Source organism: Schistosoma haematobium, chromosome 1 (genome assembly GCF_000699445.3).
Source record: "Schistosoma haematobium chromosome 1, whole genome shotgun sequence".
NCBI classification, from domain to species: domain Eukaryota; kingdom Metazoa; phylum Platyhelminthes; class Trematoda; order Strigeidida; family Schistosomatidae; genus Schistosoma; species Schistosoma haematobium.
The window spans coordinates 48,180,192-48,205,108 of record NC_067196.1 but is presented as its reverse complement, the minus strand read 5'-3'; the positions used below and the strand labels follow the sequence as shown (position 1 = coordinate 48,205,108).

At 38.7% G+C, this 24,917-nt stretch overlaps 1 protein-coding gene across 1 annotated transcript; it reads left to right on the top strand.

The window, feature by feature from the left end:
* Positions 1 to 1,917: 1,917 nt before the first annotated feature.
* Positions 1,918 to 24,765, top strand: MS3_00001441 (uncharacterized protein). The gene is made up of 4 exons (XM_051208896.1): positions 1,918 to 6,542; positions 12,496 to 19,097; positions 21,140 to 24,140; positions 24,741 to 24,765. The coding sequence occupies exon 2, from the start codon at positions 14,187 to 14,189 to the stop codon at positions 14,778 to 14,780; it is 594 nt and encodes a 197-aa protein (XP_051074303.1). The 5' UTR covers positions 1,918 to 6,542; positions 12,496 to 14,186; the 3' UTR covers positions 14,781 to 19,097; positions 21,140 to 24,140; positions 24,741 to 24,765.
* The last annotated feature ends 152 nt before the right edge of the window (positions 24,766 to 24,917 follow it).

The window sequence follows — 24,917 nt, the reverse complement described above, 5'->3', positions numbered from 1 at the left end:
AATTGACAGATAATTCCCATTTAAACATCAAAATTAAAACACGAATTTCAGCGAAGGGATCTCTTTTCAACGAATTTATTATCAAGCTGTACAATCGTATATATATGAAAATTTTGTTTTTGTAAAAGTACTAATTCCGTGAGGAAATGTGAACACAGTTAATATAAAGGTTATAATACTAGATTACGTAATATGAATAATAACAATAACAATAGATTTAGTGATTATAATAAGATGATTAAAATGATTAAAATGTTTTTGATATAATAATTAAAGGTCATAGAGGTGTACAAAAATAAACTGATATGATGAGCGTTCATGAATAAAACAATGAGAATATAAGACATAAGTAAAGGGGGAATGCAGTAATAATAATAATAATAACATTAATGGTAGGATAATCAAACTAATTAAGGCCAAGGTAACGATAACGATAAGACGTACTTCTTTTGTACGCATAGTTCTGGTTTAAGCTCCTGGATGGCAAGAGCTTCGGCTATGTTTAAAAGTTGTATACGAAGAAATCATTTTAATCATCTTCTTATAATCACTAAATCTATTGTTATTGTTATTATTCATATTACGTAATCTAGTATCATAACCTTTATATTAACTGTGTTCACATTTCCTCACGGAATTAGTACTTTTACAAAAACAAAATTTTCATATATATACGATTGTACAGCTTGATAATAAATTCGTTGAAAAGAGATCCCTTCGCTGAAATTCGTGTTTTAATAATAGTAAATGTTTTCCCTATGCAGATGGCCCCCAAATTATAGGACCATATTCTAATACACTACAATAATTATGAATTTACATTTCATCAGTGACATGTGGATGAACCTACAAGTACAAACGACCTCTAAATAACTCAAGACAACGGACATATGACGTATTGTAGATGTTGACTTTATGTTCTTTGGGCCCTAAAATTCGAATCTACATCAAAAATAGGAAACAATTAAGTGCAAGTTATTCTGTGCGTCTTTTAAGGCTTACAACCCAACTTTGTACACGTTGCGAAGCACAGCCCGACACATAAAATTGAAAATGTGAATGTTCGGAATTTGCAGTTGCGGAATTATTAACAATCAAAGGTTTTTAACGGGAATGCGTAAATTGACCAACGAACCAATGAAATACAAAAAGTTTCATATCCAGATGATTACATACTACATGAATTCCGCATTATATGACATTTACTAATACGATTTGTAAATTCTTGCACATGATTTATTATTCATTGCTGTTCCACGTCACTTTGGAGAAAAGATTTTACCGTGTTGGCCGGAAGTCCTGAAGGTAGATAACAGAGTGTGTGGTGAATCTTTTGACGTCATCAATAATATGGTTGTGGATAGACATCTAAAGTTTACAAACACTTGACAAGTGTTAGGACTTACTAAACATCCACTTCACTCATATCTCTCTCGTATGTCTTCTGACAGAGTGAGGTGCGAATACACCAGAATCCATGCGCGCAAAAGGGGCATGAAAGCTCCGTGACATCTTATCTAGCAAATATACTATATGACGGATGTAAGGTCAGACCTATTCAATAATTTGTATCTCTAAATATGTTTCAAAGGAGAGCTGTACAGGTTTTTATCGCATCAAAAATGCTTTATTTAATTCCGAGTAGTTTATTTACTCAATTTATGCATATGTGTATGCAGTTGTCGGCTTTTTATTTTGCAAAAGAATCCCTAGATTTTTCCACGTATTAACCGTTTTGAAGTGAAATCCTACATTGAAGAGTAAATGAAGAAATGTCTTCACTTAGGATTTCACTCCACGTTCTGCATAGGCATATTAGGGACAAGATTGAACCAGACATTGTTGTTATTAACCGTTTGACCTACATCACTAGTGATAGTGATTTGAACTGAAATTGAATGTTGTACAGTCGAACTGGCGGGCGCAGCGTTTTGAAGTCATCGGATTTATTGGAATTATGGGGTCGTCACCAGAGATGGAGAGGTTTGGTTTGTCTGATGTGGAATATTCGTTCATGATGGATCCTTTAAAACGACGCCACAACCAATCAAAGAAACAAACAATATACGGGATTTTCACCTCAGATGATTCTGATTCAGAGCCTGAAAGAAGTGGCTTCGGTGGACGTGAAGCTGGTTTCAAGCGTAAGGGTGCCAATTATTCAGCACCGATCACCTTTGTCAGTGGTGGAGTGAAGGTAGGGTATATTTATGTTAAGGAAGGCTAGGTGACAAATAATGAGATTCATCGACGAGCTAACAATTCAGTGTTCCCAATTCTATGCTGTGAATAGATTCTTAGGTGTTGCGATAATCTGAGAGGTTGTAATAGTTACATTGCCGCTTAGTTATAAATCACCTTTTTGCTTCTTATTATTTCAAGTTGTATGAACTCACTAGGCTCCAGTAAAGATGCCTGGGATAGATATACCCATTGTTTAGCTAATATTTTGGCAGTAAACCTGCACTGTCAAAATGATTAAGTAGTTCAGTCGTATGGAAGATGTGCCAATTATTTTTGTGCATAATAGCTGTCTAGAACATGCATTTTTTATGTCTCATGTTTGTTTCGTTCATTTATTCAACTAGTTTGCAAGTCTCGTTTGTCATGTAAAAATGTGTTTTCGAAGGTCCTAAGTATTTTCTGCTATTGTAGGCAGGTGCCGGTGCTTCGTCTGGTCCAAAAGAAAATAACGAAGAAGTCGACCAGATTTCGGATGATGAAGACGACAAATCTGTCCTAAGGAGTTTGCGTCCTTATCATGATTCAGACTCTGACTCACCAAATTCAGATATTTATCGTAAACCTGACAAGCCTGTGGGCATATCTGTTGGGGCCAGTCGACGTGTAGCAGCAGCCGCTGCAGCGGCGAAGTCTGCGACCTCTGGTTTCGGGGCTTGGGAAAGGCACACAAAGGGTATTGGAATGAAACTTTTAGAGCAGATGGGTTACGAACCGGGCAAGGGTCTTGGTTCTGACGGTCGGGGTATTATTACTCCAGTTCAAGCTGTCCAACGAGTGGGGAAAGTATCAGTAGGGTACTATGGATCTGAAAAAGCTCCCGCCCCTCGTCGAGGAAATGAGACTGTCGTTGAAGGTTCAGACTCTGGTAAGTTATTTTTGATCTATAAGTAACCTACAAATACTATCTGACTCAAAGCTGAGTACTCAAACATTTATTTTGTAATGTAGTTGTATTTGTATGCTATTGTTTAGATTTGAAACTATATGCGTCAAATAAGTCTAGTGAATTATACTTATACTATATATTTAAATCTAAAATTGTCTGTTTAGTAATTATATTATTGCAGGTATATTCTGGACACGAGTATTGTTACCATTAGTCAATCAGTAACAACGTAGAACTTCGTACGTACGTAGATCAGTTCTAGTTGCCATATCACACTACCACAGAAATACAATTATCGGTTCAAATCTCATAGTGGTAGAGGTAGTGAAAGTATAAGCAGTAATAGGAAGATGTTAGTCAAGGAGTATAATCCAGTGAAATAAATTTGGAAGGAGAAAAAATAAGGGACATGAAGAATTCAGAAGATTAAAATTTGGGAGAACACAAAGGGTGGATGCACCTGCGCCGTTGCAAACGATTTTGAGCTATATCATTCAAGGTCTCTAACCATCGGTTGCTATCGTCCAGCGAATCCCAACCAGGTAGTCTACACCTACCAACATGGCTCAGTTCACTTGTCGGTGACTTCATGGATTTGTGCCGTGTTTTGGTCTGGCCGCCCCTAGCTTTCTTCCAACCTACCCCTACACCATAAAAAATCGTACGTCGGGGCAGTCGGTGGTCGGGCATACGTAACACATGCCCCAGCCATCTCAACTGATGAAGTTTCATTACTTCATCAATTGATTTTCCATCCTAACCTAGTACCCGTTTCCTAACAACTGCATTACTTACTCGGTGGTCCCAGGATATACGAGCAATGTTTCGAAAACACCTATGATCGAATACTAGTAACCTAAAAATATCCCCTACTCTTACCGGCCATGTTTCACTGCCATAAAGTAGGACGGAACGAACAGCTGCACAGTAAACTCGTCCTTTGGTTGGTAGACGGATATCTCGCCTACGCCCCAAATGACGCAAGTTAGCAAACGCTAAGTCGAGCCTTCTGTACCCGTGCTGAGATTTCGTCACACACCAGACCACAAGGGCTGATGAGACTCCCAACATGAGTGAAGTGGTCGACACGCTCAACTACTTCACTCCCTATCATTAGTTCGGGTGTCGATGCCACCCAATCCTGAGGCAACATTCTGCATTTCGAGGGAGAGAATCGCATCCCGAACATGTTTGCGTTGTTGCTTGTTGAATTTTTTCACATGATTTGTAGTTAACTGATTCGTTTTATCCTATTTTACAAAAATCAACATCCAAATTTGATTGGTTTAACACAGTATAGTTTTGATTGTCAAATAGCTACATATTTCTTTGATAATTTTGATTTTGATTATTACCCTGAAGAAATCCAGACAAGTTAGTTGGACTGCTGAGATTATTTCAAATATAATTTTCACATATAATGACTTCTCTATACTCGGCGCCCAATTTCTGTCAAACTATTCGTTCTAATCTTGACGAATATTCGTATGAATGATTTATACATAGTCTGTGGATGCGGTGTTTCCTAATCCCGTTCTTGCTCGTTATTGTTTATGCATACTATTTCCCTCTAAATTACGTGAATTTGTTACCAAAGTACTATAGTTGTGATAGTCATGATAAAATGGTTTATATTGGATTTTAAATTAGAACTTACTACTTAGGTACTGATTATGGGCTTATTCACCATGATAGCTAAGGATACTACCCTGTTGCCAAAACTAACGTAGGTGGAGCGGGCTTCAGACTTAGGACTTAGTGCTTGAAGACCAAACACGACCACTAGGCCACCACTCTATAGGTTTATATTACAACAGGCAGATGTCAGAGGTCACTGCGTGGTGACCTGCATTTTTATCCTCAGTTTATCGTGTTATTTGATGAAAAGTACTTTCTTGATTGAATATTTTGTGTATTCATTGTGATTTTAATTTACTAGTATATTCAGTTGTACACCCACTGTTCTTCCGACGACTATGTAAGTATGGTTCAGATGATTGTTTCGTGAGCTAATTGTTTTAGGCACTGGATATTGTAGTTAAAGTATCAGTCTTGGTTTTAGCTGTTTATCTCTGCTACTATTAGACCAGATAACATTCAAAATACATGTTATTTCGATTATCTGAAAAACTAGGTAGGTTTTATGAGGAGCATCTTTGTATTTCTTCTGTGTTCTGCAACTGACTGCTAAATGAAGATAACAACAATGAAGCGTATCCCATCACCGAAATACTTGTTATCATGTCAGTGTTCAGCTGAACGGTCGAAGCTCTTTTTAATTAGGTCAAAACAGTTGGTTGCTACCACTACCCCCGACTCTGTAGCTGATAATCTATGGTTGATTACTGGATTGTAGTGAAAGAATTTGGAGTTTGTCCCTTACCTATTTTATTCTTGTCCCAATCTCTAACCACTAGTGTATGGTTGTATATGCTAAACTAGCTGGAACCACATTCGGACTGTTCTACGTTATTCATCTTAAAACCGTCTCACTAAATGTAAGGGGAATAACGTTCAGTTTCCAACATAGCTTCGCGTTTTTGATTTTCATGAATACCAATTAGTAAAGTAAATCGAATGAGGAACGATGCAATATGGTTAAGTAATAACTGTTCAGGAGGTTGTTTACTGACTCGTTACGTTTATTAAATCTCCTAATAAACGGTAAATAGAATGCTTGACAATTGATCTCGCAATTAAAGTTGCGTTAACTTTCCGATAAGAAAACATTACCTTATATACAAAGGTATAAAACGAAATAAAAATGATCATACATTGCGTACAGCATAGGCTGTTAAACTACGATGATACTGTAAATTCAACAAACATCCACTGAATTTAAGATTTCGGGTATCAGTCGTATTTCTGTTCTTCACGCTATTTAACTCAATAGACCTTAGAAGGCTGTGCGTGTCCATTGTTAGTTATCACGTTTACTCATCAGATGTCTACTAGACATACTCCACGAAGGTTATAGTGATTCATTGTGATTTTTGGCGGCGTTGTTGATGACAAAAACCAGGACTGAAGGTATTCAACTTTATTTCTGCCACACCTCAACACAGTATGACGTCATCATTCTCGTATGTATAAAGCACTTTGCACACAACAAAAGAATCAACGTAGGCTTTCATAATATTATTTGATTAACAAATGGTTTTCCTGTAAATGACATCAAGGAATAAGGCTTTGCTATACTATAAAACTGGTTTGGAAATACATTAATGCGTACGTAATTTTTCCCTGTATTTCACGTAGTCGGGCCACGTTACAAGAAGAGGCCTGGGTTACAACGGAGTCAAGCATCAAAGCCTATACTGGAGTATAAAACTACTGAGGAATTAGTCGCCGATCTTTGTCCTGCAACCCCTGCTACAGCTGTTAGGCGACATGGGATTTTCTTGGAGAACAGGTAGGTACTATTTGGGATATATATATATATATATATATATATATATATATATATATATATATATATATAACACCTGTTACTTCTCATAGAGGAGCGTAGGCTGCCCACCAGCATTCCTTGAATTTTATCCTGGTCAATCCTTTCCAGCTGCTATTCATTCTTTTGATGTCTGCTTCCAATTATCGGAGCAATGTATTTCTTGGCCTTCCTCTTTTCCTTTCAGAGTTAGCGCTTGCCTCGTGATACAGTTTGATGATTTCCGCAATGTGTATCCTATCCACTTCAATCGTGTTTCCCTAATTTCCTCCTCAGCTGGAAGTTGTTCTCTCCCACAGTAGGCTGTTGCTTGTGGTATCCAGCCAACCGATGTTGAGTATCTTGTGTAGACAATTGTTTATAAATACCTGTACTATTTTGATAATGGTTGTGGTAGTTCTCCAAGTTTCAGCTCTGTACAGTGGAACTGTTTTGACGTTCGTATTGAAGATCCTGGCTATGGTGTTGGCTTACAGACAGATGTTTTGAGTTCCATATGTTCTCCAACTGTAGGGATACAGCCCTTCCTTCTCCAATCCTTGCCTTTACCTCTGCATCAGATCCTCTTTGTCCATTGATGTTGTTACCCATGTACGTGAGAGTTTCCACCTCTTCCAGGGCTTCCCCATCAAGTTTGATTGAGTTGGTATATAGGAAGCGATTTCTAAGCTATTCTCTAGACTGTCGAGCACAGAGTCTTGGTTTAGCCAAAGTCAAAACAAGTAAGCTATTTAGCTTGATAAACTTTATCTATTTCTAAAACAGAAATTAACACCGTTAGTATACAAAATAAACAACACAGTCTACTAAGCAGGGGAAATGAGAGACATAAATAACGTACCGAACAGTAACTAGAGGATGGGAAAAATGAGTCAACAAGGCGAATATTGTTTTATAATGAACATAAAATTGTGATTGGTAAGTAAACAAGACAAAGTCATACGTGGTGAAAGAAAGTTAATGTGATGGTGGGAGTTTCACTTCAGCATTAGTGGGTTCGTTTATTGATCACACTTTATGTGGTGTTCTCTGTGTTGTATTTAATGATCTTGGTTTGTCCCTTGTGTATGTTGAGGCCTCCTGCTAGAGATGCTGCTTACACACCGGCTGTCTTCACCTGTATTTGTTGGTGTGTATGAAATAGAAGAGCTGGGTTGTCTGCGAACTCCAAACCGTCTAGCTCCATCCATTGTATACGTTTGTGGGGGAATGTTGTGCCGCCTATAACTATTTTGAATGCACATGAGTTTGAAAATCTATCACCATTCTCGTTCCTTTTTCTCAGTCACTCCATGTCGTTCCATGATATCTTCATACCCAGTGTTGTCCATTCCGAATTTGGCGTCTAGGTTTCCGATTAGGATGGTCAGGTCCTTTCCTGTTCACTTCTCTACGATCGATTGCAGCCTTTCGTAAAACTGGTCTTTATCATCTTCTTTGCTATCATTGGTGGGTGCATAACATTGGATAACATTCATCGTGATCCCCCCCTTTGCTCTGAAGGATGCTTTGATGATCTTAGATCCATGAGATTCCCATCCTATTAGTGCTTTACATGCTTTTTTGGATAGCATCAGTGCAACTCCTTAAACGCGCGAAGCATTTTTTTCATGATCAGAGTACAACAACATCTCTCCCAATGTCAATCTTTTTTGTCCAGCTCGGTTTCAAAGGGCTTCACTCATTCCGAGCACCGTCAAGTCCTATCTCCACATTTCAGAGGTTATTTGACCGGTCTTTTCGGCCTCCCACACTGTCCAGGTATTCCATGTGTCTATATTAATTAATTGTTTTTCTGGTTGTTAGAAGAGGCATCGACATTGTGACATCCAAAGAATCCGGGCTTTTACCATGAGGCGTCTTAATTCTTCTAAATGCAGATCCTTAAACTCACAGAGCAGAGTTAAAATGGTTTGAATTATTTTTTCTGGTAAGCGTTTCTTTTAGCGAGTTAGTTTTCTACAGGATGGGGACGCTAACCCCATGCCCAACCCTCCTCCTTTACCCGGGCTTGGCACCGGCAGTAACTCTAGAAGAGCTACAGGCGGTTATATATATATACTGCCGGTGCCAAGCCCGGGTAAAGGAGGAGGGTTGGGCATGGGGTTAGCGTCCCCATCCTGTAGAAAACTAACTCGCTAAAAGAAACGCTTACCAGAAAAAATAATTCAAACCATTTTAACTCTGCTCTGTGAGTTTAAGGATCTGCATTTAGAAGAATTAAGACGCCTCATGGTAAAAGCCCGGATTCTTTGGATGTCACAATGTCGATGCCTCTTCTAACAACCAGAGCAAAATTTTTGTAGGTACATGGAACGTCCGAACAATGTGGGAGACCAGGAAGACCAGTCAAATAGCAATGGAAATGAGGAGATACAACTTAGCAGTACTGGGAATCAGCGAAACCCACTGGACCCAAGCTGGACAGAATAGGCTAGCTACGGGAGAGATGCTGCTATACTCCGGTCACGAAGAGGACAATGCTCCACACACTCAGGGAGTCGGTCTTATGCTGTCCAAAGTAGCACGAAATGCACTTGTAGGATGGGAATCTCACGGATCCAGAATCATCAAAGCATCATTCAAAACAAAGAAGGAGGGGATCTTAATGAATATTATCCAATGTTATGCACCCACCAATGATAGCAACGACGACATTAAAGATCAGTTCTACGAGCGGCTGCAGTCAATCATAGAGAAATGCCCAAGAAAGGACTTAACTATTCTGATGGGAGATCTAAATGCCAAAGTCAGAATAGACAATACTGGATATGAAGATATTATGGGACGACATGGACTGTGACAGAGAAACGAAAATGGAGAAAGATTTGCAAATCTATGTGCATTCAACAAATTGGTCATAGGGGGAACAATATTTCCACACAAGCGTATACGCAAGGCTACGTGGATCTCACCGGACCACACTACAGAGAACCAGATAGATCATATTTGCATCAATAAAAAATTCCGAAGGACAATGGAAGATGTGAGAACCAGGAGAGGTGCTGAGATAGCTTCAGATCACTACCTAGTTGTGGTCAATTTAAAAATGAAACTAAAGAACTGGACAAACAGCACTACAAAGGTTCAATACAGCCTTCCTTCGAGATACTGACAAACTCAATGAATTCAAGATAGCTCTCAATAACAGGTTCCAAGCCTTACAAGACCTACTGAATGAAGAAGAAACTACTATGGAGGACAACTGGAAAGGCATCAAAGAAGCATTAACTTCAACGTGTCAAGAGGTTCTGGGCCTAAAGAAACACCATCATAAGGAATGGATCTCTACAGAAACACTGGACAAGATCAAAGAAAGGAAGAATGAGATGGCAGCAATTAACAACAGCCGAACACGAGCAGAGAAAGTCCAAGCACAAGCAAACAAGCAAGTGAAGAGGAGCATTAGAACCGACAAGAAGAAGTACGTGGAAGAGCTAGCAACGACGGCGGAAAAAGCTGCAAGAGAAGGAAATATGAAACAGCTTTACGATAAAACGAAGAAACTATCAGGGAAATACAGTAAACCAGAGAGACCGGTCAAAGACAAAGAAAGCAAGCCAGTCACTGAAATTCAACAACAGCGAAACAGATGGGTAGAATACTTCGAGGAACTCCTGAATAGTCCAGCTCCAATGAATCCACCGGACATCAAAGCAGCACACACAGATCTTCCTATAGATGTCAACCCACCAACGACGGAAGAAATCAGAATGGCCATCAGACAAATCAAGAACGGGAAAGCAGCGGGACCCGACAATATACCAGCTGAAGCACTGAAATCAGACATCGAAGTAACTACAAACATGCTTTACCTTCTATTCAAAAAGATTTGGGCTGAGGAACAAGTGCCGATGGACTGGAAAGAAGGGCACGTCGTCAAGATTCCAAAGAAAGGAGATCTGAGCAAATGTGAGAACTACAGAGGCATTACACTACTATCAATACCAGGGAAGGTCTTCAACAGAGTGTTGTTGAACCGGATGAAAGATGCAGTAGACGCCCAACTTCGAGATCAACAAGCTGGATTCCTTAAGGATCGGTCGTGCACTGACCAAATTGCGACACTACGGATAATCGTCGGACAATCAGTTGAGTGGAACTCATCACTATACATCAACTTCAGTGATTATGAAAAGGCATTTGACAGTGTGGATAGAAGGACGTTTTGGAAACTTCTTCGATACTACGGAGTTCCTGAGAAGATTGTCAATATTATCCGGAACTCATACGACGGACTACAATGCAAAGTCGTGCATGGAGGACAGCTGACGGATGCATTCCAAGTAAGGACCGGAGTCAGACAAGGCTGTTTACTCTCTCCCTTCCTCTTTCTTCTGGTGGTCGACTGAATTATGAGGACCTCGACATCTGAAGGAAAACACGGAATACAATGGACAGCTCAAAATCAATTAGACGATTTGAACTTCGCAGATGACATAGCCCTCCTATCGCATACACACGAACAGATGCAGACAAAGACAGCCAGTGTAGCAGCAGTCTCTGCATCAGTAGGCCTCAGCATACACAAAGGGAAAACCAAGGTCCTCAAATTCAAAGCGAAGAACAGCAATCCAATCACTCTTGATGGCGAAACTCTGGAAGATGTAGAATCCTCCACATACCTGGGAAGCATCATCGATGAACAAGGAGTCTCAGATGCAGACGTAAAGGCAAGGATTGGCAATGCAAGGGTCGCATTCCTACAATTGAAGAACATATGGAACTCAAAACAACTTTCAACCAATATCAAAGTGAGAATCTTCAATACGAAAGTCAAGGCAGTTCTACTGTATGGAGCTGAAACTTGGAGAACTACAAAAACCACCATCAAGAAGGTAAAACTATTTATAAATAGCTGTCTTCGCAAGATACTCAACATCCATTGGCCGGATACCATCAGCAACAGCATTTTGTGGGAGAGAACAAATCAGCTTCCAGCTGAAGAAGAAATTAGGAAAAGACGATGAAAATGGATAGGACATACATTACGCAAATCGTCAAACTGCATCACGAGACAAGCCCTAACTTGGAATCCTGAAGGGAAGCGGTAAAGAGGAAGGCCTAAGAACACATTACGTCGGATAATAGAAGCAGATATGAAAAGGATGAATAACAACTGGAAGGAGCTGAAAAGGATTGCCCAGGACAGGGTTGGATGTCGAATGCTGGTGAGCGGCCTATGCTCCTTCACGAGGAGTAACAGGCGTAATATATATATGTATATATATCAGGCGTAAGTATAGATTAAAGCGCTTGTAAGGCTTTTTTACAACAAACTGTTAGACTGAAAGTAAGGTAGAAAGCTTATTCAATGGTTAAGGCCCTTGACTTCCCACAGCCAAGTGACGAGTTAGAACCCTGTTCCACCTATTTTGTTTCGGGCATTCGGTTAGCTCAAAGTATCTTAATAAATAATACCTATCTGCTCATTTACAATTATTTTTTACTATAGCTAATCAGCTCAAGTATATGATTCTCTTTGCAGGATAACAATGTGAAGTTGATTTCTACCTTTATCGTCAAAATATATGTTACCGATTAAAGGTTTCGAATAATGAGTTAATTCTATTGATGGTTTAGAATGTTAGGATTTTTCCTGTCCAATTTTTTGTAAGTTAGAGAATTGATGTCCTAGTGATTGAAGTTAGCCTTTGACAGCTGGGCTGCAGCATAGCAGTCCATTAATCTACTTCATTTTGAACAGGTTGGTGGTACCACCACCACCACCTTTACACTGAGTTATGGCCCAAAACCAATTACATAAACCTACACTATGTAATAATATCTCCAGACAGTTAACAGGACTGTTTTAACTTGATAAAATAGTGATATTTCATTCATGGTAATATAACTCGGACATCTCTAGTTGACTGCATTAATTTTTTTACCCATTTATTATGTTTTGTTTGTTTAGTGAATTGTCCAAAGTAAAGGTTATCGATATGACAAGTAAAGAGCAAAAGGTGTACTCTGGTTATGAAGCTGCTTTATCTCGTGTTGTGCAAAGGCGCCGAAAACCGGGAGATAATTCTACTCTCTCAGATGAAGAAAATCCAGATGTTGATGGTAAACGAATCGAAAAAAGGTTGGAAGGGAATTTCTTTGATTGTCCCGCTCTGCGACACAATTTCGCCCTGATAATGCGGTCCGCTGAAGATGAAATTAGGAGGTTTGATCGGGCTGCTAGATTCGAGGAAGATCGCGCAGTTGGTTTAGAACATGAAATCGAAAAATTAACTGAGGTCTGTTTAGCTTTCCTTTTTCTCAAATTAATTAGCAAAAGGTATGACATTTTCATGCTTTGTAATATCGCCATTTTATTTCGATGAGAATGTTCTTGGTTAAGTTGCGGAAGTCGAGTACACAGTGGAACATTTTACTACTAACTAAAATCATTTAGGACATATTTCACTTCATTAAGTCAGCTAATCAATCAACGTAGAGACTGAAACAAGGGTATGTGATCCCAATTTGCTATGTAATTTCAATACTATAAGACGAGATTGACAAAATTAATAGCAAGATGGTTGTGCCAATGATAGCATCAATTACAATAGAAATGATTAAACCATGAGAATATGGTTTGAAAAGCTTAGAATCTAGGGGAAGACGAGAAATCGATGCATCTGCGTCTCTATGATCGGACAATACGGCATACACCGAATGCAAATGACTTTATGGACTGATATGACGTTTTGGTTTGATCATCTTCAGCTATCTTCCATCTGCCTGCTTTACCGGTCAGGATTACACATCAAGTAGGCTGTGGTTGGGTCCGCGCGACACATTGTACGTCCCATCTTAGTTAAAAATTTACAACCTCATCAACTGATTTGCTATCTGTGTTTAGTACAACATCATCATTATTCACTATGTCGTCCTAAAATACTTCAGTAACTCTCCGAAGAAACTTACGATCAGAAACTTTAAGCCTGCGCATGTCTTCTACTTTCATACCCTGTATCTCACAGCCGTAGACTAATACGGAACCACAATTGATTGATCACTGGGTGGTGATCAATGTCATGCTTGTCTAGTCCTTATTAGTGCAGATCGAATGCTATCGATCATGTTGCAATGTGGCCACCAGTCTAGGTGACTCGACACTGCGGGCACTATGTATTGAGATTTAGATGGTGGTTGGAGGTAGTCAACAGGAAACCCTGGACCCGATCAATCAATTGTGATTACATCTCAGTACTACAGGAGGTTAGTCACGGCTCGGATAGCTCAGTGGTAACGTCTCTGACTGTGAAGCTGGGTGACACGAGATCGAATCCGCCATGGAGCACCAGTTCCCTCAAGATTACAGGTACACCTTGCTGACGAGTGCCAAGTAGCACGAAACCCGGGTCCAGGATTTCCTGTTGACTACCTCCAACCACCATCTAAATACTAATACGGAACGGACTACTATGCAGTATATTCTCCTTTTGTGTGGTAGACAGACATCTCGTCTACGCAAGTTTCTTAGTCTAACGAAGCCAAGCGAACTTTCTGAATTCGTGCGAAAATTTCACCAGACACTGGGTCACCAGGACTCATAAGATTTCTAAGAGAACTGGAGTGGTCGACGTACTAAATGTCACTCTTTATGTAGGAGTGATGATTACTACTGGAAAAATTATTCTTACTTCAACTCGCATTCAGAAAAATGGTACTCACAATCATTTGTTTTTATTTCTTTTATACTACGTCACTTATTCATTCCCCTTTATTCTCATTTTGCGTATTTTCCAACTTATACAGCAGCTCGCCTGTGGTGAAAACCCCGTGCTACCTAAAGTATATCGAGTCACTGAGTGGTCGGAATTTGAATGCTACCACCGATTACAATTACTGAAAGTCTTCCTGAACCCATGTTTACCATTCGAACTGGCGTCCAACGTTCGCACTCTAATGCAGATTGGACAACAGATATGGTTGACTATGTCTTTAGAAAGTTTTAATCTCGATGTCTATTGTCTGTCCGTTACCCATATTAGAGAATCTAGTAAAGTACTACAAATTCGCTTTCCCTCTGTCGCTTCGAAAACTTTGTTTCACGTACGTTTATCCGGAGACCCTATGGCATCTTCGTCTGGTTGTGCTGGCTTTAATGTCGCACCAAACGCTAGAGCTGAGGCAGCACCGATCGATTGGATCCCAATTAACAGTCGGTTACATGTTGTTAAATTAGAAAGTTCCATCAAAGTGTAAGGAAATCGATGTGAGAAAAGGCGTCTTTTCGTCATCTCTGCCTATGCTCCGACAGATTGCAGGCCAGATGCTACCAAGAATGAGATTTAGCAACAGGTAACAGGTCTTATACATAAAGTGCGTTCGATAGATATTGTAGTAATAGCCGGAGATTTAAATACTCAAGTTGGGCAGTTTAGGCACACAAGAGAGACGTTTAGGTGGCCAGTAGGGACTTGTTGGTCGCAGGTCAGAGAACAGGTGTATATATATATATATATATATATATATATATATATATATATATCCCAAATAGTACCTACCTGTTCTCCAAGAAAATCCCATGTCGCCTAACAGCTGTAGCAGGGGTTGCAGGACAAAGATCGGCGACTAATTCCTCAGTAGTTTTATACTCCAGTATAGGCTTTGATGCTTGACTCCGTTGTAACCCAGGCCTCTTCTTGTAACGTGGCCCGACTACGTGAAATACAGGGAAAAATTACGTACGCATTAATGTATTTCCAAACCAGTTTTATAGTATAGCAAAGCCTTATTCCTTGATGTCATTTACAGGAAAACCATTTGTTAATCAAATAATATTATGAAAGCCTACGTTGATTCTTTTGTTGTGTGCAAAGTGCTTTATACATACGAGAATGATGACGTCATACTGTGTTGAGGTGTGGCAGAAATAAAGTTGAATACCTTCAGTCCTGGTTTTTGTCATCAACAACGCCGCCAAAAATCACAATGAATCACTATAACCTTCGTGGAGTATGTCTAGTAGACATCTGATGAGTAAACGTGATAACTAACAATGGACACGCACAGCCTTCTAAGGTCTATTGAGTTAAATAGCGTGAAGAACAGAAATACGACTGATACCCGAAATCTTAAATTCAGTGGATGTTTGTTGAATTTACAGTATCATCGTAGTTTAACAGCCTATGCTGTACGCAATGTATGATCATTTTTATTTCGTTTTATACCTTTGTATATAAGGTAATGTTTTCTTATCGGAAAGTTAACGCAACTTTAATTGCGAGATCAATTGTCAAGCATTCTATTTACCGTTTATTAGGAGATTTAATAAACGTAACGAGTCAGTAAACAACCTCCTGAACAGTTATTACTTAACCATATTGCATCGTTCCTCATTCGATTTACTTTACTAATTGGTATTCATGAAAATCAAAAACGCGAAGCTATGTTGGAAACTGAACGTTATTCCCCTTACATTTAGTGAGACGGTTTTAAGATGAATAACGTAGAACAGTCCGAATGTGGTTCCAGCTAGTTTAGCATATACAACCATACACTAGTGGTTAGAGATTGGGACAAGAATAAAATAGGTAAGGGACAAACTCCAAATTCTTTCACTACAATCCAGTAATCAACCATAGATTATCAGCTACAGAGTCGGGGGTAGTGGTAGCAACCAACTGTTTTGACCTAATTAAAAGAGCTTCGACCGTTCAGCTGAACACTGACATGATAACAAGTATTTCGGTGATGGGATACGCTTCATTGTTGTTATCTTCATTTAGCAGTCAGTTGCAGAACACAGAAGAAATACAAAGATGCTCCTCATAAAACCTACCTAGTTTTTCAGATAATCGAAATAACATGTATTTTGAATGTTATCTGGTCTAATAGTAGCAGAGATAAACAGCTAAAACCAAGACTGATACTTTAACTACAATATCCAGTGCCTAAAACAATTAGCTCACGAAACAATCATCTGAACCATACTTACATAGTCGTCGGAAGAACAGTGGGTGTACAACTGAATATACTAGTAAATTAAAATCACAATGAATACACAAAATATTCAATCAAGAAAGTACTTTTCATCAAATAACACGATAAACTGAGGATAAAAATGCAGGTCACCACGCAATGACCTCTGACATCTGCCTGTTGTAATATAAACCTATAGAGTGGTGGCCTAGTGGTCGTGTTTGGTCTTCAAGCACTAAGTCCTAAGTCTGAAGCCCGCTCCACCTACGTTAGTTTTGGCAACAGGGTAGTATCCTTTAGCTATCATGGTGAATAAGCCCATAATCAGTACCTAAGTAGTAAGTTCTAATTTAAAATCCAATATAAACCATTTTATCATGACTATCACAACTATAGTACTTTGGTAACAAATTCACGTAATTTAGAGGGGAAATAGTATGCATAAACAATAACGAGCAAGAACGGGATTAGGAAACACCGCATCCACAGACTATGTATAAATCATTCATACGAATATTCGTCAAGATTAGAACGAATAGTTTGACAGAAATTGGGCGCCGAGTATAGAGAAGTCATTATATGTGAAAATTATATTTGAAATAATCTCAGCAGTCCAACTAACTTGTCTGGATTTCTTCAGGGTAATAATCAAAATCAAAATTATCAAAGAAATATGTAGCTATTTGACAATCAAAACTATACTGTGTTAAACCAATCAAATTTGGATGTTGATTTTTGTAAAATAGGATAAAACGAATCAGTTAACTACAAATCATGTGAAAAATTCAACAAGCAACAACGCAAACATGTTCGGGATGCGATTCTCTCCCTCGAAATGCAGAATGTTGCCTCAGGATTGGGTGGCATCGACACCCGAACTAATGATAGGGAGTGAAGTAGTTGAGCGTGTCGACCACTTCACTCATGTTGGGAGTCTCATCAGCCCTTGTGGTCTGGTGTGTGACGAAATCTCAGCACGGGTACAGAAGGCTCGACTTAGCGTTTGCTAACTTGCGTCATTTGGGGCGTAGGCGAGATATCCGTCTACCAACCAAAGGACGAGTTTACTGTGCAGCTGTTCGTTCCGTCCTACTTTATGGCAGTGAAACATGGCCGGTAAGAGTAGGGGATATTTTTAGGTTACTAGTATTCGATCATAGGTGTTTTCGAAACATTGCTCGTATATCCTGGGACCACCGAGTAAGTAATGCAGTTGTTAGGAAACGGGTACTAGGTTAGGATGGAAAATCAATTGATGAAGTAATGAAACTTCATCAGTTGAGATGGCTGGGGCATGTGTTACGTATGCCCGACCACCGACTGCCCCGACGTACGATTTTTTATGGTGTAGGGGTAGGTTGGAAGAAAGCTAGGGGCGGCCAGACCAAAACACGGCACAAATCCATGAAGTCACCGACAAGTGAACTGAGCCATGTTGGTAGGTGTAGACTACCTGGTTGGGATTCGCTGGACGATAGCAACCGATGGTTAGAGACCTTGAATGATATAGCTCAAAATCGTTTGCAACGGCGCAGGTGCATCCACCCTTTGTGTTCTCCCAAATTTTAATCTTCTGAATTCTTCATGTCCCTTATTTTTTCTCCTTCCAAATTTATTTCACTGGATTATACTCCTTGACTAACATCTTCCTATTACTGCTTATACTTTCACTACCTCTACCACTATGAGATTTGAACCGATAATTGTATTTCTGTGGTAGTGTGATATGGCAACTAGAACTGATCTACGTACGTACGAAGTTCTACGTTATTACTGATTAACTGAGTTTCAAGGCTAGCTACCATCCCACCGAAACGTATAAATGAGTACTGGTTGCAATTTCATGACGCCATGGAAAAGACGAGTAAAGTCGCTTGCGGCTTTTCGAGTCGTCCCGCTTATAAGCACAGAGTTTTTTCAGGCTTTTCACAACTGATTGAAGCCCGTCAGCCTACATAGAGTGACCACGAGTTTGACTATAAACGGGGACTGTTACGTAATGAAATTGTGGAAGCTTGCGTTAGGTCCGAGAAACCTGTTGGTCGGAGCGTGTCGATTATTTGGAGATGACAGCTTAAAAGGACCTATATACAAGCACCTCAGGCAAAGTGAGGACATACAACCACCTCTCTCCATTGTTCCATTCAAGCACTGAGGTTAGGTATGGTTGCTCAATCTTACCGTTTCTCTTCAACTTTGCTATCGATGATGGTGTGTGAGATTATAGCACATTCAAATTTTGTCTGAAATCTTATAATTTTTTTGGATAGTCCGGACCACATCTGACAAAATACTAATTTAGTTATGTTGTCGATATTTTCTATTATGAATTTCGTTCTTTTCATCACCTTTCAGATAGTTGACGGAGAAGAATCTGAAGTGAATCACCTCAAGAAAGCTTTATTTTTAATAAAGAAGTTTGAAGATGAAGTTACGTTTCATTCAGGCTGTGATACGAACTTAACATCTGAAGCTATTTCATCTTGGGTATCACTTATACGCGAGGAATGTGCTAACCTAGTAGAAATGCCTGTTCTCATAGCATCGATCGCTCGCCCAATGTTGGATAATTCACTTGCTAGATGGGATCCTCTAAAGGTAGGCGATGTGTTTTTGCTCTCGATATTCTGCCCAGTGTTATCAATGCAAAACTTTTATCAACAAGACCTTATTAGTTCATCTTTACGCATATATGTCTTGCTGAGCCATTGCAATAATCAGTTTAAAAATGGTTTGAATGAAATTTTAATGAATAGAATTTATTACATATGGGAAGATTTTCATCTAGTCTATTCCGTATTATTAAATATTTACTTCCTCAAAATTCTAAATTTTCTCCTTAGTATACACATTACTAGTGTCCAATTGATACTGACTGTTTATTCACTGGTTAATTGTCAACCTACTTGACTTTTAACCTAAATGCGAATCTAATTTATACCAGATTGAAACAATTTCCTGCTGAAACTCATTAATCCGGCAGTTTTAGTGTTGATGGGTAATAATTGTAGCTGAAATTAAGGATTTTGGAGTTTCGTTTTCTTAGATCCAACCGAGGCGTATTAGCTGGAACATTTATTCCTTTAGGTCCTATTGCGCCAACAGGTCGTTTGGGGAACAGTAAGACTTAAAGCCCCAAATTAAGGTCCGAGGGCGAAATAATGCTGCTGACTGTACAGATGTGACGACAGTAAGCTGTTTCTCTAAGGAAACCAGAAACTGCAGAGATGCTGCCCTTTTAAAGTCATCACTAAACATTACTTCTACTCTCAATATTGACCCTCATCTACCTTTAACTGTTTCAATGTATGTCCCAACGCTAATAATTCTAGTTCACAAAATGCCACCCCAAGTCCCCTGAAACTGCTCTCCGAACTACATGTTTATAGCTTTCACTATCCGGACCGCATGTCCAATCGAGCAACAGGCATCATTAACTAAGACCCTGGAATCTCTTGATATCGATATATGCTGTCTCCGAGATACACATATAGCGTTCTAACATGGTTTCCCACTTGACGTCACCTAGCCTGAAAGCTAGATAGGGACTTCTTGACCAGATTCCTATCAAAAGTCGTTTATGTGCTGCTGGTTTCAATGGTACAATAGGAATTCAGAGATATAAAGACATACCGTTTCCTCTTTATTGTTTCTGCCTACACCTCCACTAATTGCAGCCCAGATGGAGTAAAAAAAAGTTTTACAGGATAATGTACGACCCTTAGAAGGTCAGAAGTAATAGTAGCAGGCAGGTTTAACGTCTAGGTCTGTAGACCAAGTCGAACTGAAAAATATTGAGATGTCAGCCTAAGATGACCGGTTATTACCAGCAATAACATCACTGTCTAGTTTAGCGTGCCTCAACATCAAAACAACGATGTACACAACTAGATCATATCGCTGTCAGCCATTAGAGAAGTTCGATAGTAGGCTACAACTTACTGAAGTACATGCTTGACCAAGCCGTAATGAGAGCAAACATTTCTGTTTTTATGGTACGATGTAGTCTGTTTGGTTTATTATTAACCCAGTATGCTTGAAATACATGATTCATATCACAGAGGCTGAGATTGGTGTTCTGGACTCAACAGGCAGGGCTAGGCAGTAAGAAGGACGGATAAGGACTCTAGACTGCTCGCACGGGTTTACGCGTCATTGGTCCGGTCGATAAATCACTGCCATTTAATTGGCGGAATCATTACGTTATATGTTGGTAGGGGCACAAAGCGACAAGTTATAACATACTGGCGCCGATATATTCACGCTTCATTCTCTCGACCTTGAATTTCAATATCCATTCATAACTTTCTACTCTTTCCTTGTAAATCATATTCCCAAGGTTTTACTTTTTGTCATTGCTACTACATTATTTCAATCTCTTTTGTTATTTTCATCTCGTGCTAATCAGTTTTGGCAACGCGTATCTATCACAGGCTCTGTGTAGATGATCTCGTTTAATGTTTATCGAGTAAAGTTTAACAACTTATTGCTCATGAAACATGTGAATCACGCATATCTATGACCACTCACTGTTACATATATTTATTTGCGTTTTAAAATATTCAATACAACACAATGTTAGTGCGCCACAAATAAATTTAAGAAATAATCTTATGTATTTTGTGGTTTGATTTTCCTAGTTTTTGTTCGTGCGTTGAATGAGTATAACGGTCGTCTTGTGGGTCCTTATTACTAATTCTTTTAACATACCCAAATTAGGAACCTACATTTTGTCTCGATTTGTTGGGACATTGGAGGGATTTCTTTCAAAATTCTTGCGCATTTGATGTTATACTTGAAACAAGCTGGTTGAGCGCCATACGCCGCACTATCGTTAACGAATGGAATCCTCGAGACTGCGAACCTCTCCTGGAGGTTCTCGAAGCCTGGCAACCTTTGTTACCGGATGATATGTTGCAGCGCAAAATACTCGACCAACTGATTCTTCCAAAATTACAGGTTCGTTGAATTTAGATTTCGATAACTTCCTCTGCCATTGTTCGTTGATATTGCACATTTACTACAATTGTCATAAGTATTTAATACTTGCTGTTTAGTTTTAATTAGTTATTTTACCTTATTTTCAGTGAACTGCTTATCCGTAGCCTAAAATAAAGGGTATCCAAAGGCCACTTTCAGTTTGCGGTTATTTGTATATTGTTGTGTTTTATATTTAATCAGTCGTGAGCATATGCGCAGTGGATCCAAGTTATCACACTATACATTTATGACATGTATTGATTCCATAAAGTAAAACTTCATTTAAATAGAGAGATTTTAAAGAATCAGTCTGTCTTAGTCTTAATTTTACTTTTGTCTAAAAACGATCCTTTCCATCTCAGTTTTACTACTTGATATAGTTACATAGTTTACCTACTCAACTTCGAAATTCCTGGGTAATTCACATTAGAACGTTATAAAAGGAGTAGACTTTAACAAAACAAACCCAGGTATCATAGAACTTCAAGACTCAATATTTTGTAAAAAATGTATTCAGTACTCCTGGTGTTTCTGTCAACCAAGATCTGTAGTTGTTGGTTTTTACATTTTTCTCCGGAAAACTACAGGTATGCATACAAATTTATTCAGCAGATACCAATCTCACAATCATCTTCGTTAACTTGGTTCGAAGTTTTCTTGACTAATTTAATTCCGTTAACGCTAAACTTCATATATTAGTGCATGTTTGATTCACAGCTAAGGTAAATGTTAAGTGTACTTTTGTATTGTATGTGATATTTATTAAACCGCTTGACTTGTAAATAGTGTCTTATTTTTTTAAGATAAAGTAGTGACACAATATCACTTACTAACTTCTCGAATGATTCTGTAATTCCTTCTTACTATGTTGTTTCTAAACACGTCCAACTTTTAGGATGCTGTTTCCTCATGGAATCCGTTAACTGATACAGTACCTGTTCACACTTGGTTGCATCCCTGGCTACCTTGGTTTGGAGGAGTTGAACGTCTCGCGTGTTTGCATGATATGGTTCTCCAGAAGTTAGGAAGTTGCCTTACCAACTGGCATCCTAGTGATGCATCTGCCCGCTCAGTCCTAATGCCTTGGCGAACCATTTTCCCGGTCACGTCCATGGCAGCTTTCTTAAGTCGCCATGTGGTGCCGAAACTTGCTTTAGCGTTGCAACAGTTTCAGGTTAGTTTTTACTCGTTTATTTACAATAGTTTGGCCTTAACAGGCTTTTTAATTTGATCGCTAAATATCACCTGTTAACTGGTCAATGCATTCACAATCTTTTTCTTAGTTGGCTCCTAATAAACCCAGTGCGGTGGTATACTTCTCATTTCATTGTAAGTAATAGGTTGACTACTCTCTTTATAATTCCTTTGTGGTGCAAGTAATCTATTATCAGCTTTTAAAATAAGTGTTGTCCTTTAGTTTAATGTCTTAAGTATTTATTATTGTTTTTTATAACAGTATATTTTAGTTTACATAAACCTTCATCAAAATCTAAACGAGCGCTTACACTCAAATTATGATCGCCAAATATGTGATATTCGGAATAACATCATTTATGAAGATCTGAATAAAAAACGAACTTTGTCTACTGGGAATTTCTTGGTTGTATTCCTAACTGAATTATATTTCTTATTATGTTCTTGTTCACTTTCCTATATGAACTTTATCCCTTATTTATGTGGCGCATGAATTTCTGGTGCTTGAATATGCCATATTTTGTGTACCAAATATGACATAAATTTCTCTGAAGATTACTGATAAAATATTTGTGACTGTTTAACTTCAATTGCTGAGGTTTCTGCATACATAACTCCATTTTACGTATTAATTATCGTTAGGAACTAAACACATGCATCGTTTGACATCCGTTCTTAGTATGTGATTGAAACATACCAAAAGGAAATCCTATGATAATCAGATGTCGTCTACTTGGACACGATAAAAATATCTCGGACACGCAGTAATATGAATAAATTACCAACACTGCGTGTATGCTAAGCTACAAACAGTAGGTATAAGAAAATCCTGCTCAGTCTGGCAAGTGTATACAAGCCTAGTACATTTTATGTTATGATAGAATGTAGTCCTACACATAATTTCGAAAATACTGACAACAAAACAGTTGATTGGAAGCTAAAACTTCCAAATGGACTGACAATACCTTTTTTACTGATATTTTAATTATTACTGTTGTTGCACCTCTCAACTAAATCCTAGGGGGTTTCCACATAATATACAGTTTAGGGACTCATATGTTAGGTATTTATTTATGATCATACCTCTGATGTCGAGTTTCTATGCAATATTTTTTTCGAAAAAATTCTAATATTTAGCTTAATCCCGCTAAGCAAAACATGGATCCGTGGAATTGGGTGATGCGTTGGGCAGACTTGATTGGTCCGGCTGTACTTGTAAACCTACTTGAACATCATTTCTGGTCACGTTGGCTGTCAGTCCTTTCAAGTTGGCTGAATCAGGGAGTAGAAGCTAGGCAACGTGGAGACCACACTGCTGCCGGTCAAGTTTATCAAGAAGTTGGCCGTTGGTATGCTGGTTGGAAAGGTCAGTTACCTCCTGAGTGTATGGAATATGCAAGTGTCAAAGATGCTTTGACAAAAGCTTTGGCAATGATGGAACGTTCAATGAGAGGGTTACCGCCTCAAGTAAGTTATTATGGGTTTGGATTCTTTGAGATGTCATTTTAAATACTGTTTGTTGAGTTACTTAGGTGACTTCTTAACCATAAGTTCTTCTCAATTGTATATTCACAAAGTTCAGGTGGATATGCGATACAAGAATTCCACTAAAAAGTAGGGAAACTCAAAATACCATTACCTAAACTCTAATGGCTTTCAAAAATTTAGATAAATGTTGTTTGTCAAGTAAAATAGTTCATTTAATTTAACCATGGATCTCTCACTCCTGACATAATTTTAAATCAATTATAAGATCGCAAAATGTATCAATTACATCCACAATGATTACGTAACGAGGCTTTCTGCGATGCAAATGTGTAACTTCTAATTATACGTACGCATTTCCTAAATGTCAGGAAACACGTAATCTAAGAGTACGTAACTTACAAAGTAATTACTGTTTGCTAAGTCATTTTGCTAAACAATACTGCTGACATCTCCCAAGAGTACCAGATAATGGTAGTAGTCTAGTCTGGAAAAAAAAATCATATATTATTTGTAGACTTAAGATAAACTTCTAACTTGCTTTAAGTCTTGTGTACTTCTGGGAATCCGCACTTTATTTAGGAACCTCAGGTCTCAAAGCAAGGTCAGTTAGATGTGTCAAGGTATCCTGCTGGCTCATCAGACGTACTTCCGCCAGCTTTTGGATCATCAACACCTTTGGTTGCTCCTCCTCCGACAACACTACGTAAACAAGTTGAACAAGTAGCAGCGCAGCGCGGCTTCCTATTCCATCCTATT

What these genes read in the sequence shown, in the direction of transcription:
- MS3_00001441 (XM_051208896.1), top strand. Translation starts at nt 14,187, where the DNA reads ATGATTACTACTGGAAAAATTATTCTTACTTCAACTCGCATTCAGAAA.